Genomic DNA, 17352 nt, shown 5'->3' on the forward strand with positions numbered 1-17352 from the left:
CACTAGATTTAGAAATTTACATCTCTAATTCCTTGGTGCTGCTGGAGGTTTTGTAAAATGTCCAAACCCTCACCTGGTCCAGTCCCCTATTCCAAGAGATTTCCTGTCTAATGCTTGAAATAACTTCAGTTAGTGTGGGGGAGGGGCAGTCTTGGGGCAGGGAGTTAGGAGGGATTTAACTTGCTGCTGCTTGAAGTCTTCACTCCACCCTCCCTGTTTCAGCCCCTTTCCCTTTCACTCCCAGTTCTGGAGAAATTTGGTGCTGCTTTTAACTCAACCTTTGCATTTTTCCCATTACTAGCTTGTGATTTGGCCTTTTCTATCCTGTTAACTGAAACACTTTACTATACTTTATGATCCATCTATTTTTCAGCTCTCAAAAGTTAGTTACTGTGTCTCTGGTTTTTCCCATACTCATGAAATTTTTTTAAATCCCTTTGCTTTATTTTTAATGGGCGGAGAGGGGGGGGGGAGAGTATGGGGAAAAGTCAAGTTAGATGATTCTGTTCAAGTTAGATGATTCCTTGACCCAGATGTCACTTTTCATTCTCTTATATGTCTTTAATGAACATAAAGTCTTTGTTTTATAATAGTCACATATTTAATAGGGTCAATGCATATTTTTATCTTGTTTATGAAATTTTTCCCCACTGTGATATCATAAAGATTGCCTTGTGGTGACTCTTACAAGTTTCCTGTCTTTCATAGTTAGGCATGCACGGCCATGTTATCTGCTGATCTGCAGTGACAGTGCTGCCACCATCACCTGGGGCTTTTCTGTGCTGGTGACTGGGTATATCTGCCAATATTGCATAGTTTTAGCATGGTTCTCAACCGGGTGAGAAGTTCTCATCTTGGTCTTCGTGATTTGAAGTCAGAATTGGGTATTAACTCCAGCTCTGCCTCTAAATAGCTTCCCGTCTGTAAAATAAGACATTGCCAATTAATTGACTTGGAGAGAAGATACTTGAAGAATCACCAGTAAGCTACAGATTTCATTTTCTGATTCAGTTGCTTTCTAATCAGCTCTTTTGCGCCCAGGGCACAGAGGAAATGCTGCTATTCTGGATTATCAGAAAGACAGGGGAGAAGAGAAATACTTTCAAGTATTGGGTGTCCCAAAAAAAATGTATACACATATTTTGAATAATTACAAAAAGCAGTGTTTATTAAAATACATTTCATTTTAAAATTTGAGCTATCAGTTGTTAAAGTGTATATACATTTTTGGGGACACCCTGTCAAACTAGTGCTTATACATCTTTTTTAAAAAAAGATTCTTGTAATATGGATGTGCTAGGCATTCTGTAAACAAATTCTTCTAAAAAGGTTAAGTCAGATTGGTCTTAAGTAAACACAAATTACCCTATTTTATGTGTTTTGTGTTTGTTTCATCATAGGATATATGATTGGATGCCTGAACAGCCAAATATATTCCAAGTGGAGCAGTTGGAACGCCTGAAGCAAGAATTGCCAGAGCTTAAGAGCTGTTTGTGTCCCACTGTTAGCCACTTTGCTTCCTCATCTTTGTGTGAGGAGCCTGGTATCCATGTGGATGCCAACGGCATTGATAGCATGGACAGTGCTTAGTTTTTATGGGGCAGAGGCCATCTGGGGGCATGCACTGCTGTTCTGGGTATTCACTTTTCATGAGCATTGTTTATCTATGCCTTTTAGTTTCTCAGTCCAATGAAGCAATAATGAAGTATTTTACTGTTTCACTACAGTTCTTGCTAGAATTTCAAGTATGCTATTTAAATCACTTGGCCAGGTATAATTACCAGTCAGCCTCTTTACAACGAGAAAATGTATTGGTTGGTAAATAATTTAAACTTTATATGTAAGTGGATAATGTTAAACAAATGTCCATTAAAAGCATAGCACTTTCAAATTAACTGTATAAATATCTCATATTTACTCTTCTTACAGTTTTTCATTCAATCAGGCCTGAAATATTTAGCACTTGAGGAACATAACTGCATAATTATACCTGACCATGGGAAAAATAAGTACCTCAAATGCATGCATTTGCACTGGTGATTCCAACTGCACAAATCTTTGTGCCATCTGTGTATATATGTATTTTTTACATGGACTGATATGCACATCTACCATTTTCATTCAGTATGAACCTTGAGGCTGCTGCCATTTTTCCATTTAACCAAACCAATGCCTGTGTAAACAGCCTAGAGGTGATCCTTGAAAACTTGTTTCACAAATTGTTTTGCATAAATGTTAAAATTTTTTAAATGCTGCAGGGTAATTTAATGTATAAAATGTTAGAAGAAGTATGTATTGCATACTTAGTAGAGTAGATCATTATGTGTAAATTCTACTCAATGCATGCTTTAGGTTTTAAGCATGAGATTGTACACGTTTACCATAAGTCCTTGCATCTGTGGTGCTAGGTAAGTGTGAGAAGGTGTCAAGGACTGAAAATAAATACTTTGTTGCCTAAAAAAAGGCCTGTTTGCAGGCATTTAAAATATGCTTATTTTAGGTCTCTCTCACTACCTACTACACACTGTTGCTTTATGGGTTTGTTTTGTGTGTGTGTGTGTGCGCTGTGTGTGTTGTACAATAGTTAAAAATCTCCATGCAAAAAAATAAATGTCCTGAATTCTCATATTGGTATTCTTTATTGATTAATGTATATCATGCATGTAATTTATTCAGAAATGTAGAAGATCCGACTAAATGTATAGGCATGTTTTGAGAGTTATGCTAAGGATTCTTTCATTAGAAGCTGATTGTTTATGGCATAACTGTAATTTAAGAATGAATGTTAAATAAAACGCACAGAATTATTTTCTTCAATATAAATTGAAATTGCAAGAAGGTGTTACTTTTGTAGAATTGGTTCTATAATATGAGAAATTGGAATTTAGAGTCTACCCTAAAGAGATATCTTATTTCCATCTACCTTTTACTGCATGTTCTTCACTAGACAGTTTATTCATGTATTGACATATTTTGGTAGTAGCTGCAAACCTAAGACTTGGAATTACACATTGTATCTTTTTATTTTTTAAGCCAAGCAATGCAATTTTGGTCAGATCTTAATTGTGTGAAGATAGGCTTTGAAATTGTATGGTATTGTGTTTGTAACACTGATATTTAATGGAAAATAGTTTCGGAAATGGAGTCTTCTGCCAGGGCTCTAAATATTTCCCCCCTACATTGAGTGAGGTTCTCCAACATTTTGGTGTGTATTAGGTGCCTTTAGAAAACTCCTGAAAAAAAATTTTTTTTTTGTTTTCCTCATCTGCATACTTGTACAATACAATTACCATTACCTTGTGGTAACTTGATTAGCCGAATGTGTGCATTTCTAGTCCTGTTCGTTGGCTCCTCCCCTGTGCCTTTCACGTTCCAGCTCCACTTTGAAAACTTGCAGATCATAAAAGGAAAAAATGGGGGAAGGAGGAGATGAGATGTGGGTTAGGGGGTTTCCTGAGCAGTGTAATTTTTTTAAAATTTATATATTTTTATTGATTTCAGAGAGGAAGGGAGAAGGAGAGAGAGAAACATCAGTGATGAGAGAAAAATCATTTTTCGGCTGCCTCCTGCACTCCGCCTACTGGGGATCGAGCCCGCAACCCTCGCATGTGCCCTTGACTGGAATCAAACCCAGGACCCTTCAGCCTGCAGGCTGATGAGCCAAACCAGCTAGGGCTGAACAGTATAATATGCTGAGAAGAGCTTATAGCCTCACTGCTCACTTTCCTGTAGATGATTAAAGCATAGCAAGCAGTGTCTCCCCTTTATTCTAGGACTAAGTCCAGGCTTTATCACTTGTTTTGCCCTGTGCACTCTGCTCCAGCCACACACTGTACCTGTGCTAGGCCCTGGCCACATCATGCTCCCTGTCGGAAGCCTTGTGCCCTCTGCTGCCCACAAACACCTCTCCTTGCCAGATTCATTTCTTTTTTTTCTTTTTTTTTCCTCTCTCTCTCTCTCTCTCTCTCTCTCTCTCTCTCTCTCTCCCTCCTCCCTTAAACTCTCTAGTAATCAATAGATTCATTTCTCCTTGAGCCATCGACCTCTCTGCCCTGAGCCTTTGCGAAGCTCCTTCAGAAGGGATGAATCTGTCTCCTGGACTCTAGCCGTGTGGTCGTACCTTGATCATGTGCATCACAGGACATTGTGGGTAGGCACAGTTGATGTTTGCCACACCTACCAGGATGCGGACTCTTCCAGGGCAGGAAGCTTATCCTACTCATTTTTATTTCCACAGTAAATGGAACATAGAAAACAAATGTTGGAATTATTGAGATAATATAATTCATAGCAAATGTCCTCTTGAATTAAGAGATTTAGTTATGTTCACTAAGAATGTAAACTTTGGATTGACTTACATTTTGACAATTGGAACAGTTTATTGATGTCATAGGGGTATAATGTTAAATTATTTTATATTTTCTGGAAATTGAGTGAAATGTCTGGTAAAATGCCGCCATTCTTTGGTATTTCCTACTCTTTGGAATTATGTACTGTAACCGACGGATGTAAGTGTGAGGAATACAGCTCATTCTGTGTCAGTAGTGCCTGAGGGCTACCATGGCCTTCCTTTACCTCACTCCCTTCTTCTTATGACACTTGTCTTCCCCTCTAAATCCCATGTTTACGCCTACCTCAGCCCCCTGTCCTTGTTGGAAATGCCTTCTGTCTTCCTTCTGTGTCCAGCTCAGGTGCCACCTACTCCATAGAACTTTCCTCAGCTTTTAATCAGAATCATGATGCAAACAAATGCAGACAGCCTCAAACTCACTACTTCATTTTGCAGCTGAGGTAACAAACCCAGAGAAGTCAACTGACCCTGTTGGGACTAGAACTGGGTTTTGGGACTACGCTGTCTTCGTAAACTATGCTGCCTTCTGAGTTCTTGTGGCATTTGTTAGCATATGCTTTCTAAAGTCCAACTTTTTATGTGCCTGTTATTTTCCTGATAAGATTGTAAGCCCCTTAAGGGCAGGGATTTCTTTGCATTTCCAGCACTACTGTAGTGTTCTATACTTAGTTATGAACTAGATAAATAAATGGCGGTGGCAACAACCCTAGTTTCTTAATTCAGATCGCTTCACAGTATACATTCAATTTTATATGGCATGCTTGGCCATATTGTTGAGTGTGTGCTCACATGTGCATGTGTGTTCATGTATATTTGCATGTTGACACATGGAATTCTTATTCTGCCCTGGTTGGTTTAGCTCACATACTTGCTTTACTAAAAGCCAGTTTTCTACCTCATGCTGAATGAGGACATGTATGGAAATAAGTGAGGACAATTATGGGGATAAGGTATGGTTTCCTTTCCAGTTGCCTGGTTGCCCTTTCTGGAAAGTGCTGCCTTGGATAGGACTCATGTGCCCAGTGGGGTGGCTCTCTTATGATTGCTGATGGGCCATCATTGCCCTCTTATCTTGGCACTTTCTCTTAACAACTTACCTGCATGTTGTCAATCACGTTATTACTGGTTTGGTACTCTAGAGTGGCAGTGGAGTCCTGTTCATTTAATTTGGATATAACTTATTTACTCTAGCATTTTAGGTTTGGTTCATGTACTTCTGGTGTAGAAAACAAATTATATTAGAAATATTGCATTACTTTTGTATCCATGAGTGGAAATTCAAGTAGAATCTCTTAGTGGGTTTATATAGTCTGAGAAATAGATTTGAATGTTTAAAATGCAAGAGAGCATACGATTAAGATCATATGAGTGTGTTGGAGGTGAGGAGAGATCCTGGGGTGGAACAGACTTCATGAAACTCAAGCTCTTACTGAGTGGAGAAGAGGTCAGAATTGCTGCAAAGCCAATTTGGGTTAGAGTGCCAGAGGCTTTGCATCGTTGTAGGAGATAGAAGTATACTAATGATTTTAAGAGGAAATGACATTAAAAAGTATTTTAAAATAGTGAAGAAAGTATAGTACAGCAATAATAAAAGAACAGAGGTTAAATTATCTAATCCTCTACTAAACTGATCCAAACTGAAGTGTGGGTGGAATGGGTGAATTGAAACTTACTTGCAAAGCCAAGCTATATAATTTCACAGGAAGAAAACTAAAAGCCTAGTAAAAGTTCCGTGGCATCCCCGATTTCAAGAGTATCTCTAGCCCAGATCTCTCCCAAGCTCCAGATTCACACATCCAGCTGTCTGTCCGTCTCCACTTAGAGGCTTAATGGGCGTCACATTTACTGTACCTCAGCTAAGCTCTTCCTCCGTCTCTGCTTCCACCCCATCTCGTGTTTTACGTCTCAGGAAGTGGTGCTGACAAGTCTCCCACGATTTTTCTCTTCCTGAAAACTTGAGATTAATGCAGTGTTATATTATGATATGTGGTAGGTCAATTGCCCATTTGTTCTTTTGATTCAAAAAATTGTCTTCCACCCACTTTGTTTGTATATTAAACTTTAATATAAGACTCATCAAGGGCCAGAAAAGTTCCCTTGGGATTTTGATCAGTGTTGGATTGATTTTCTAGATTAATGTGTGGGAAGGATTAATACTTTTTAAAATATGAAGTTTTTTTATCCAGAACAGAATATGTGTCTCCATTCAGAATTTTTATGTCCTTCAGTAAAGTGAGTTTTTTTTTTTTTCATTTCGGTATTGTATACTTAAAGTTTATTCCTTTATTGAAGAAAAATGCTTCTATGAATTGCTTTTTTAAAAAAAAAATCCTATTATATTTCCTTAGGTACATTCTTCACCAATAATGTGCAGTTAATTTTTGTTTAGTTTACTCTAGCAACTTTGTTGAATTCAGTTAGTCAAAATAGTTTGTTATTTAAGTCTGGGATTTTCTAGGCAGCTAGTCATTTTATCTGAAAATGCATTTTTCTGATTTTTTAATAATGTCTTATTCATTAGCTAATTGTAGGCATCCATGTTTCTTTCCTGAGTGTCTTGGGAAATAAGTGTGATGGCTGCTGAAGTTTCTTCTAGATAGCCTTTATTAAGTTAAGGAAATTTCCTTTTCTTGGTTTCCTACCCCCTCCTCCCCTACTCCCAAGGGATAGGTTTTGAATTTATCCACAATGAGTTTTCAAAGATTTAGAAAACAATCATAGTTTTTCATTTATCTATTAAGTTTAATGGAGTGACTGAAGCTAACATTTTCTAATATTAAATTACCCTTTAATAATTTATATAAAACCTATTTATGAATGACTAACACTGATGTGCTAATTTGTTTTGGATTTATTATCTATACTCATAAATGAGATGAACTAGTTTTTTATGCTATATGTAGTTTTAGAGACCCTTTTGATAGCCTTATAAAATAAGTAGCTTTCTATTCTTTTTCTATCTAGTGGTAGAGTTTATATAACATGAGAATCATCTGTTCATTGAAGATTTGATCAACTCTCCTGTAAAACGATATGCATATTTTTAAGTATTTTTTACTACACTTAAAATTTCTTCCTTAGTTATAGTCTGTTCCCTACTTTTTCATTGAATTTATATTTCCTTGGGAAAATCATCCAGTTTTCCTAGACTTAAAAACAAACAAACACAAACACATATATAAAGCTATGTGTTGTATTTAGTGAGAGAAAGAGTGTGTGCATAAAATCTTCCCTAAGTGTGACAACTTTTTTGTTAATATTTTCTTTGGGTGAGGGGCTGCATTCTTGATTAGATTGCCAAATACACACACACACACACACACACACACACACACACTAGAGGCCCAATGCATGAAATTCGTGCAGGGGGCTCGGCCCTCACAGCCCCAACCTCATCCAAAAGGTCGTCCACAAGAATGTCTGGAAGGTCGTTCAGCTGTCTGGTCTAATTATCATATTACACTTTCATTTTATATATATACACTAGGTTCTAGTAGTATTGAGCAAATTTTTTTACTATTAATTACTGCTCTTAAATTTAGTTTTTAGAGTTCTACATAATCTGGATTCTTTTGCACCTTTTCTTGCTTCTTGAGTTGAATCTAACTCATGGTTAAATACAGTTCCAGTTCTGTGACAATGGAACAATAGAGTTGACCTTAGAGTGCCCTCACAATTTAAACATAAACCTTATTTTTTAGTTGCTAGCTAGTGTGAGTGAACTGAATTTTCTTACATTATAATTCATTAAACCATAACCAAGGTAAAATACTTGTTGAGGGCTTGGGTGGGAGGATAAAGCAGCTTCTGTCTTCAACATGATCATTATTTAGTCGGGCTAATATATGTTTTTTAAAAATGCATCACTGTAGCAATTTCCAAGAGAACAATGGAATTACCAAGTTATACCCTAATGCTCATTTAATAACACAGGTCAGTCCTACCACTTCCACTTCAACCGGAATGGCTATGTTTTGACCTGTTTTGCTTATCCTAATAAAGATGTGATTTGAAGATGGGGTGCCTTGGCTAAAAATATTTGAAGTGTCTATTAGTCATGTAAGTGGAGGGGAGTGTGTGTTGCATTTTGGGTGATTTTTTCAGTATTGTCTTCCGTTTCACTCATTCACTCTTTACTATATCTACCTTTGTTCATTGCATTTTAAATATTAAACTCTATTTTTGTTTCCATGATTTCTAATTGATTGTGTGCATCTGTTTTTAATTCATTTTTATTAAGTAATTTATAATTCGTTCTTAATGAAAGTATAACTTTCATTTATCTCTAAATATTCTCAACATAATTTGTTTGACCCTTTCAGGCTATTCTGGAATGAATTCCTGTTCTGATTTTGTTGATTTTATTGGCTATTTAAACATTGAGTTTCCTCAAGTATTCTGTAAGATTATGGTTTTCTTTCCTTCACTCTTCCAACCTCTCTGATGGTCTTGTGGTTGCTTCCCTTATGAGCTTCAGGACCTCAATATAAATCCAGGTATATGGTTACAACTGGTAATAAATGCCCATAAGGACACTGGGGATATTGCACCCCAAACCAGAGTCACCTGGTGGCAACATTTTGATTTCTGGTTCAAGGAGATTGTGTGTGTGTGTGTGTGTGTGTGTGTGTGTGTGTGTGTGTGTGGTTGTATATATGTAGCCTCTCTTTTTGTAGCCTGCTCATTTTTCCTGTGTGTTTGGAACAAAGATTTATTTTTTAGCATAAACTTACCAAATCATTGTACGGTGTTAAAAATCCCACTATCCCAGAGGACTGTGTTCTAGGTTCCTTCTCTCCAGAGGAAACCAGAATTAATGTGGTGTGTGTAGTGGAGATTTGTGGTTCTTGAGCTGCCCAGCAGTCCACCTCCTACTTTTGGGAGTGGCATTGCCTTTTTGGGACTTCTCTCTCCCCTGCTGGGTATAATCTTCGGGGAATGAAAAATAAAATATACTCATTTCCCCCAGCCAATAGTTGGGGGCACATGAACAAAGCCAAACCAACTGGACTCTGGACTTGCTCATGGATCATTGTATATTAATCAGAGCAACCGGAGGATAGAACAGTTTAGACTCCGTGTTTACATTGCAGGGCAACTTCAGTGGGTTCTGCAGTGAAGCCCATCGGATCTTCCTGATCCTTGCTCTTTCTGACCTTGCTCTTTTTGGCCTTGCTTTCAGTTCTGTGAGATCCCCTACATTCTTCTGGTAAATTCCTTAGAGGCAGTTCTGTTGCTTACACTCAGGAAAACTTGACTGATAGAATATGGACCCTTACAAGTGTGTGCATCTACAAGCATAAGTTTTCAAGTATAATTTTTATATACTATGCTCACAGCTCAGCAGCTTGCATTTTCCTTACACATGTACTTAGTATCAAACAAAAAACATTTATTGATAGGAGCCCAGTCTTGGTTCATCATGTTTTCTATTATTATACTTCTCCTTTCTACAAGACCAGCTCAATGACCTGAAGCCTTTTGTGACTACCCCAGCCTACAGGGTCACCCTTTCTTCCCCCCTGAATTCCCAAAGTAACTGTCTCTTACTGATCTGACAGTTATTGCCTTGTTACCTATGTGTCTGAGTCCAGGATGTAAAGGACAATGATACCTTGCTTTGATGGCATGTCATAGAGCAGTGGTTCTCAACCTTCTGGCCCTTTGAATACAGTTCCTCATGTTGTGACCCAACCATAAAATTATTTTCGTTGCTACTTCATAACTGTAATGTTGCTACTGTTATGAATCGTAATGTAAATATCTGATATGCAGGCTGGTCTTAGGCGACCCCTGTGAAAGGGTCGTTCGACCGCCAAAGGGGTCGCGACCCACAGGTTGAGAACCACTGTCATAGAGGCTTGTCTCAAGGCTGGATACCCACACACTTGCCTTGTCTTTTGAGTGCCCATGATGGCATGTTCATGCTGTTTGATCCAGTAAGTGAGCAGATCCAACACTCACACAGGAAATTTATTTCAGAACCCAGCCCCAAAGACAGTGAAGAAACCAGCTGACCAAAAAGGGATTTGACCCCACTTCCACCTCAGAGCCTGCTTCCTGACACTTGTAGCATGTAACTGTCTCCCCAACATCTCACACCTCTTCCTCCCTCATGACATGAAACCCCTCACATCCTCTATGACTATCTTCCTTGTCTTCCCATCTCTCCCTGGCACTGGGGATCTTTGTTACCCCTCCACGTGGCTGATAATTGGAGAGGAGACAGCATCAGCTACCTTGGGTTAGCCAGTGGGTGACAACCAATGGCCTTTTTTCCCCCCTGTGGCTGGTTCTAGTTCTTAAACTGTCAGAAACTTTCTTGGGAGTTGCATATTAAAGAGACCAAGGCCCTGTGTGTCCTCAACCATGGAGCCTGGATCTGAGGTCACCAATCTGACCCTGTGGGTAGCCCCTAGGAATGCCTTGGTTATAGCATACATAGCATACATGAAGTACTTAGATTGAGTCTTCCAATCCATTAACTTACTTTCAGCAGATGAAATAGGTGAAGGGGATTAAGAGGTACAACCTTCCAGTTATAGAATAAATAACTCTTTCCCTAGCTGGTTTGGCTCAGTGGATAGAGCGTTGACCTGCGGACTAAAAGGTCCCAGGTTTGATTCTGGTCAAGGGCATGTACCTCGGTTGCAGGCTTCTCCCCAGCCCAGGCCCTGGTCGGGGCTCATGCAGGAGGCAACCAATCGATGTGTCTCTCTCTCAATGATATTTCTCTCTGTCTTTGCCTCTCTCTTCCACTCTCTCTAAAAGTCAATGGAAAAATATTCTCAGGTGAGGATTAAATAATAATAATAAACTCTTAGGGAAATAGAGGTGGGCAGATTGCACATCTCCATCCAGTCCAAGGGACTTGGTGGAAGTGGGGGCTGTAGTAGATAGCTGCTGACTGGTGAGTGGATAGCAAGGTGCTGGGCGCAGCAGAAGCCTGGCCTGCTATAAGGTGAAGTGGTCGCGGGACCTTGCCAACAAGCCTCACCACAGGTGCCATTCCCTCCCCAAAGGCCAGTGGAGCACGTGTGAAGGGTACCCACAATCAGTCCCAAGAAATGGGATTTTTAGTCAAAAGCCACATGGAGACTGTGGCTGTGTTCAAAAAGTTCTTGCCTGTTAGAAATAGATAATGATGTAATTACCAGTAAAGTGATGCTATGGATTTGCTTTAAAATAATTCAGCAAATCAGGCTTCGCAGCCCTGGGCTGGGAGAAAACGCACCCGCAGCACCAGGAACTAATCCTATGCGCACTGCCAGCTTCGGAGCCCTGGGCTGGGAGCAATCGCGCGAACGGGAATTTGTCCGCCTAGCACAGGCCCAGGGACCCCGTTTCTCCGGGCAGGAGGCAGCACCAAGCACCAGTGACTTGACTGTGTTTCTTATCACCTGCGCCTGAGATCCTGATTCCCTGTGCATTCATACTAAGAGCCAGTGAATCCAATTCCTGGTGCAAGGGCACACAGGGACCCTGATTCTCAAGGCGAAGTCGCGCAAAGCAACAGAGACTCTGATACTGGACTCTTGGGGAACTCTGACTCCTGGCGCATGCTAGGGGGCTCTGGTTTTCAACACGCTCCAGGGGGGTCTCTATTTCAGCACGGTGCAGGCAGGGTCCCTAATTCTAAGGGCACATACGAGGCCACATTGAGCGCTGGCAACACTGACTCAGAGCGAGCCTGGTTCCCACCAACCAACAACAACCACACATCTTAGTGTCAGAGCTCTTCAGTGACACTAAGGTGGTGGGAGGCTCCCACTGCACACGGCCCAGGCCCACGCAACCCGACCTTTGATCCATCGGGAGATAAGCAGAATGAAGAAACGACACAACACCCAGAGGAAAGACAATGAGGAATCACCAAGAAAGGAAATTAATGAAGTTGAAGCGTGCAACATGACAGAAAAAGAATTCAGAATAATGGTTGTACAATTCATTCACCGGATGGATGAGAAAATCAACAACCTATGCAAGAATCAGGAAGAAATGAAAAGTGATATAGCTACAATCAAAAACACCATGGAAAGTTTCAACAGCAGACTAGAAGAAGCAGAGGACCGAATTAGTGAGTTAGAAGATAAGGCAGAGAAACAAGCTCAATCTGAACAGCAACTGGAGAAAAAAATTAAAAAACAGGAGGAGAGCCTAAGGGAGCTTCGGGACAACATGAAACGAAGTAACATACGCATAATAGGGCTGCAAGAGGGACAAGAAGAGCAGCAAGGATTAGAAAATCTATTTGAAGAAATAATGACAGAAAACTTCCCAGATATGGGGAAGAAAAAAGTTACACAAGTACAGAGAGTCCCAGGCAAGATGAACCCCAAAAGACCCACACCAAGACACGTCATAATAACGATGGCAAATGTACAAGACAAAGAGAGAATCTTAAAGGCTGCAAGAGAGAAACAGAGAGTTACCTACAAAGGATCCCCCATCAGATTATCAAACGATTTCTCAACAGAAACACATCAGGCCAGGAAAGAATGGACAGAAATTTACAAAGTGATGCAAAGCAAAGGACTGAATCCAAGAATACTCTATCCAGCAAGGCTATCATTCAAAATTGAAGGGGAAATAAGAAGCTTCACAGACAAAAAAAGGCTAAGGGAGTTCATCACCACCAAGCCAGCAATGCAAGAAATGCTAAAGGGACTGGTGTAAAAAGAAGAAATAAAAAGCCCAGAAAGAAAACAGCCACACAAAAAAAGAAATGGCTACAAACAAGTACCTTTCAATAATAACTTTAAACGTAAATGGACTAAATGGTCCAATCAAAAGACATCGAGTGGCTGAATGGATAAAAAAACATGACCCATACATTTGCTGTCTACAAGAGACCCACCTCATTAAAAGGGACTCACACAGACTGAAAGTGAAGGGATGGAAAAATATCTTTCAGGCAAATGGAAATGAAAAAAAAGCTGGGGTAGCAATACTTATATCCGACAAAATAGACCTCAAAGTGAAGGCCATAACAAGAGATAAGGAAGGCCACTTCATAATACTAAAGGGATCAATACAACAAGAGGATATAACCCTGATAAACATATATGCACCCAATGCAGGAGCACCCACATACATAAGAAAACTCCTGGAAGACATCAGGGGAGAGATCGACAACAATACAATCATAGTAGGGGACTTTAATACACCACTGACATCACTGGATAAATCTGCTAGACAAAAAATCAGCAAAGAAACAGCAATCCTAAATGACTCACTAGATCAGATGGACTTAATTGACATCTTCAGAACACTTCACCCCAAAGCAACAAAATATACGTTCTTCTCAAGTGCTCATGGGACATCTTCAAAAATAGACCACATATTGGGTCACAAACAAAGTCTCCCCAAATTCAAGAAGATTGAAATCATACCAAGCAAAAAGGTCCCAGGTTTGATTCTGGTCAAGGGCATGTACCTCGGTTGCAGGCTTCTCCCCAGCCCAGGCCCTGGTCGGGGCTCATGCAGGAGGCAACCAATCGATGTGTCTCTCTCTCAATGATATTTCTCTCTGTCTTTGCCTCTCTCTTCCACTCTCTCTAAAAGTCAATGGAAAAATATTCTCAGGTGAGGATTAAATAATAATAATAAACTCTTAGGGAAATAGAGGTGGGCAGATTGCACATCTCCATCCAGTCCAAGGGACTTGGTGGAAGTGGGGGCTGTAGTAGATAGCTGCTGACTGGTGAGTGGATAGCAAGGTGCTGGGCGCAGCAGAAGCCTGGCCTGCTATAAGGTGAAGTGGTCGCGGGACCTTGCCAACAAGCCTCACCACAGGTGCCATTCCCTCCCCAAAGGCCAGTGGAGCACGTGTGAAGGGTACCCACAATCAGTCCCAAGAAATGGGATTTTTAGTCAAAAGCCACATGGAGACTGTGGCTGTGTTCAAAAAGTTCTTGCCTGTTAGAAATAGATAATGATGTAATTACCAGTAAAGTGATGCTATGGATTTGCTTTAAAATAATTCAGCAAATCAGGCTTCGCAGCCCTGGGCTGGGAGAAAACGCGCCCGCAGCACCAGGAACTAATCCTATGCGCACTGCCAGCTTCGGAGCCCTGGGCTGGGAGCAATCGCGCGAACGGGAATTTGTCCGCCTAGCACAGGCCCAGGGACCCCGTTTCTCCGGGCAGGAGGCAGCACCAAGCACCAGTGACTTGACTGTGTTTCTTATCACCTGCGCCTGAGATCCTGATTCCCTGTGCATTCATACTAAGAGCCAGTGAATCCAATTCCTGGTGCAAGGGCACACAGGGACCCTGATTCTCAAGGCGAAGTCGCGCAAAGCAACAGAGACTCTGATACTGGACTCTTGGGGAACTCTGACTCCTGGCGCATGCTAGGGGGCTCTGGTTTTCAACACGCTCCAGGGGGGTCTCTATTTCAGCACGGTGCAGGCAGGGTCCCTAATTCTAAGGGCACATACGAGGCCACATTGAGCGCTGGCAACACTGACTCAGAGCGAGCCTGGTTCCCACCAACCAACAACAACCACACATCTTAGTGTCAGAGCTCTTCAGTGACACTAAGGTGGTGGGAGGCTCCCACTGCACACGGCCCAGGCCCACGCAACCCGACCTTTGATCCATCGGGAGATAAGCAGAATGAAGAAACGACACAACACCCAGAGGAAAGACAATGAGGAATCACCAAGAAAGGAAATTAATGAAGTTGAAGCGTGCAACATGACAGAAAAAGAATTCAGAATAATGGTTGTACAATTCATTCACCGGATGGATGAGAAAATCAACAACCTATGCAAGAATCAGGAAGAAATGAAAAGTGATATAGCTACAATCAAAAACACCATGGAAAGTTTCAACAGCAGACTAGAAGAAGCAGAGGACCGAATTAGTGAGTTAGAAGATAAGGCAGAGAAACAAGCTCAATCTGAACAGCAACTGGAGAAAAAAATTAAAAAACAGGAGGAGAGCCTAAGGGAGCTTCGGGACAACATGAAACGAAGTAACATACGCATAATAGGGCTGCAAGAGGGACAAGAAGAGCAGCAAGGATTAGAAAATCTATTTGAAGAAATAATGACAGAAAACTTCCCAGATATGGGGAAGAAAAAAGTTACACAAGTACAGAGAGTCCCAGGCAAGATGAACCCCAAAAGACCCACACCAAGACACGTCATAATAACGATGGCAAATGTACAAGACAAAGAGAGAATCTTAAAGGCTGCAAGAGAGAAACAGAGAGTTACCTACAAAGGATCCCCCATCAGATTATCAAACGATTTCTCAACAGAAACACATCAGGCCAGGAAAGAATGGACAGAAATTTACAAAGTGATGCAAAGCAAAGGACTGAATCCAAGAATACTCTATCCAGCAAGGCTATCATTCAAAATTGAAGGGGAAATAAGAAGCTTCACAGACAAAAAAAGGCTAAGGGAGTTCATCACCACCAAGCCAGCAATGCAAGAAATGCTAAAGGGACTGGTGTAAAAAGAAGAAATAAAAAGCCCAGAAAGAAAACAGCCACACAAAAAAAGAAATGGCTACAAACAAGTACCTTTCAATAATAACTTTAAACGTAAATGGACTAAATGGTCCAATCAAAAGACATCGAGTGGCTGAATGGATAAAAAAACATGACCCATACATTTGCTGTCTACAAGAGACCCACCTCATTAAAAGGGACTCACACAGACTGAAAGTGAAGGGATGGAAAAATATCTTTCAGGCAAATGGAAATGAAAAAAAAGCTGGGGTAGCAATACTTATATCCGACAAAATAGACCTCAAAGTGAAGGCCATAACAAGAGATAAGGAAGGCCACTTCATAATACTAAAGGGATCAATACAACAAGAGGATATAACCCTGATAAACATATATGCACCCAATGCAGGAGCACCCACATACATAAGAAAACTCCTGGAAGACATCAGGGGAGAGATCGACAACAATACAATCATAGTAGGGGACTTTAATACACCACTGACATCACTGGATAAATCTGCTAGACAAAAAATCAGCAAAGAAACAGCAATCCTAAATGACTCACTAGATCAGATGGACTTAATTGACATCTTCAGAACACTTCACCCCAAAGCAACAAAATATACGTTCTTCTCAAGTGCTCATGGGACATCTTCAAAAATAGACCACATATTGGGTCACAAACAAAGTCTCCCCAAATTCAAGAAGATTGAAATCATACCAAGCATCTTCTCAGACCACAAGGGCATAATATTAGAAATAAACTACAATAAAAACAACCCAAAATACTCAAACACTTGGAAGCTGAATAGCATGTTATTAAATATTGATTGGGTTACCAATGAGATCAAAGAAGAAATTAAAAACATCCTGGAAACTAATGACAATGAAAACACAACAATCCAAAACCTTTGGGACACAATGAAAGCAGTCCTGAGAGGGAAGTTTATAGCTCTACAGGCCTACCTCAACAAACAAGAAAAAATGGTAGTAAATCATCTAAATCTACAGCTCAAAGAATTAGAAAGAGAGCAACAAGAAAAGCCCAGAGTGAGCAGAAGGAAGGAGATAATAAAGATTAGAGCAGAAATAAATGACATAGAGACCAAAAAAACAATACAGAAAATCAATGAAACCAAGAGCTGGTTCTTTGAAAGGATAAACAAGATCGACAAACCTCTAGCCAGGCTCACCAAAAAGCAAAGAGAGAGGACCCAAATAAACCAAATCAGAAATGATAGAGGCGAAATAACAACAGACCCCACAGAAATACAAATGATTGTTAAAAAATACTATGAACAACTCTACTCCAACAAACTAGACAACCTGGAGGAAATGGACATATTTCTAGAAAAATACAACATTCCAAAACTTAATCAGGAAGAATCTAAAAATCTCAACAGGCCAATAACTATGGAAGAAATTGAAGCAGTCATCAGAAAGCTTCCAGCAAACAAAAGCCCAGGACCAGACGGCTTCACAGGGGAGTTTTACCAAACATTCAAGGAAGAACTAAAACCTATCCTCCTCAGACTAC

The 17352-nt window shown here is 40.4% G+C and overlaps 1 protein-coding gene across 5 annotated transcripts in view; it reads left to right on the plus strand.

The window, feature by feature from the left end:
• Positions 1-2850, plus strand: part of GPCPD1 (glycerophosphocholine phosphodiesterase 1) — a 58707-nt gene extending 55857 nt beyond the window's left edge. For 3 of the 5 annotated variants that reach the window (XM_014546483.1, XM_005874668.2, XM_014546484.1), the window contains one exon: positions 1401-2850. In XM_014546483.1, the coding sequence (XP_014401969.1) occupies positions 1401-1590 (190 nt within the window). In that variant the 3' untranslated portion in view covers positions 1591-2850. The remainder of the gene's footprint in view (positions 1-1400) is intronic. The other 2 variants (XR_001363791.1, XM_014546485.1) reach the window with 2 other exon arrangements.
• The last annotated feature ends 14502 nt before the right edge of the window (positions 2851-17352 follow it).

The sequence above is a fragment of the Myotis brandtii genome, unplaced genomic scaffold, assembly GCF_000412655.1.
Source record: "Myotis brandtii unplaced genomic scaffold, ASM41265v1 scaffold45, whole genome shotgun sequence".
Classification (NCBI taxonomy): domain Eukaryota; kingdom Metazoa; phylum Chordata; class Mammalia; order Chiroptera; family Vespertilionidae; genus Myotis; species Myotis brandtii.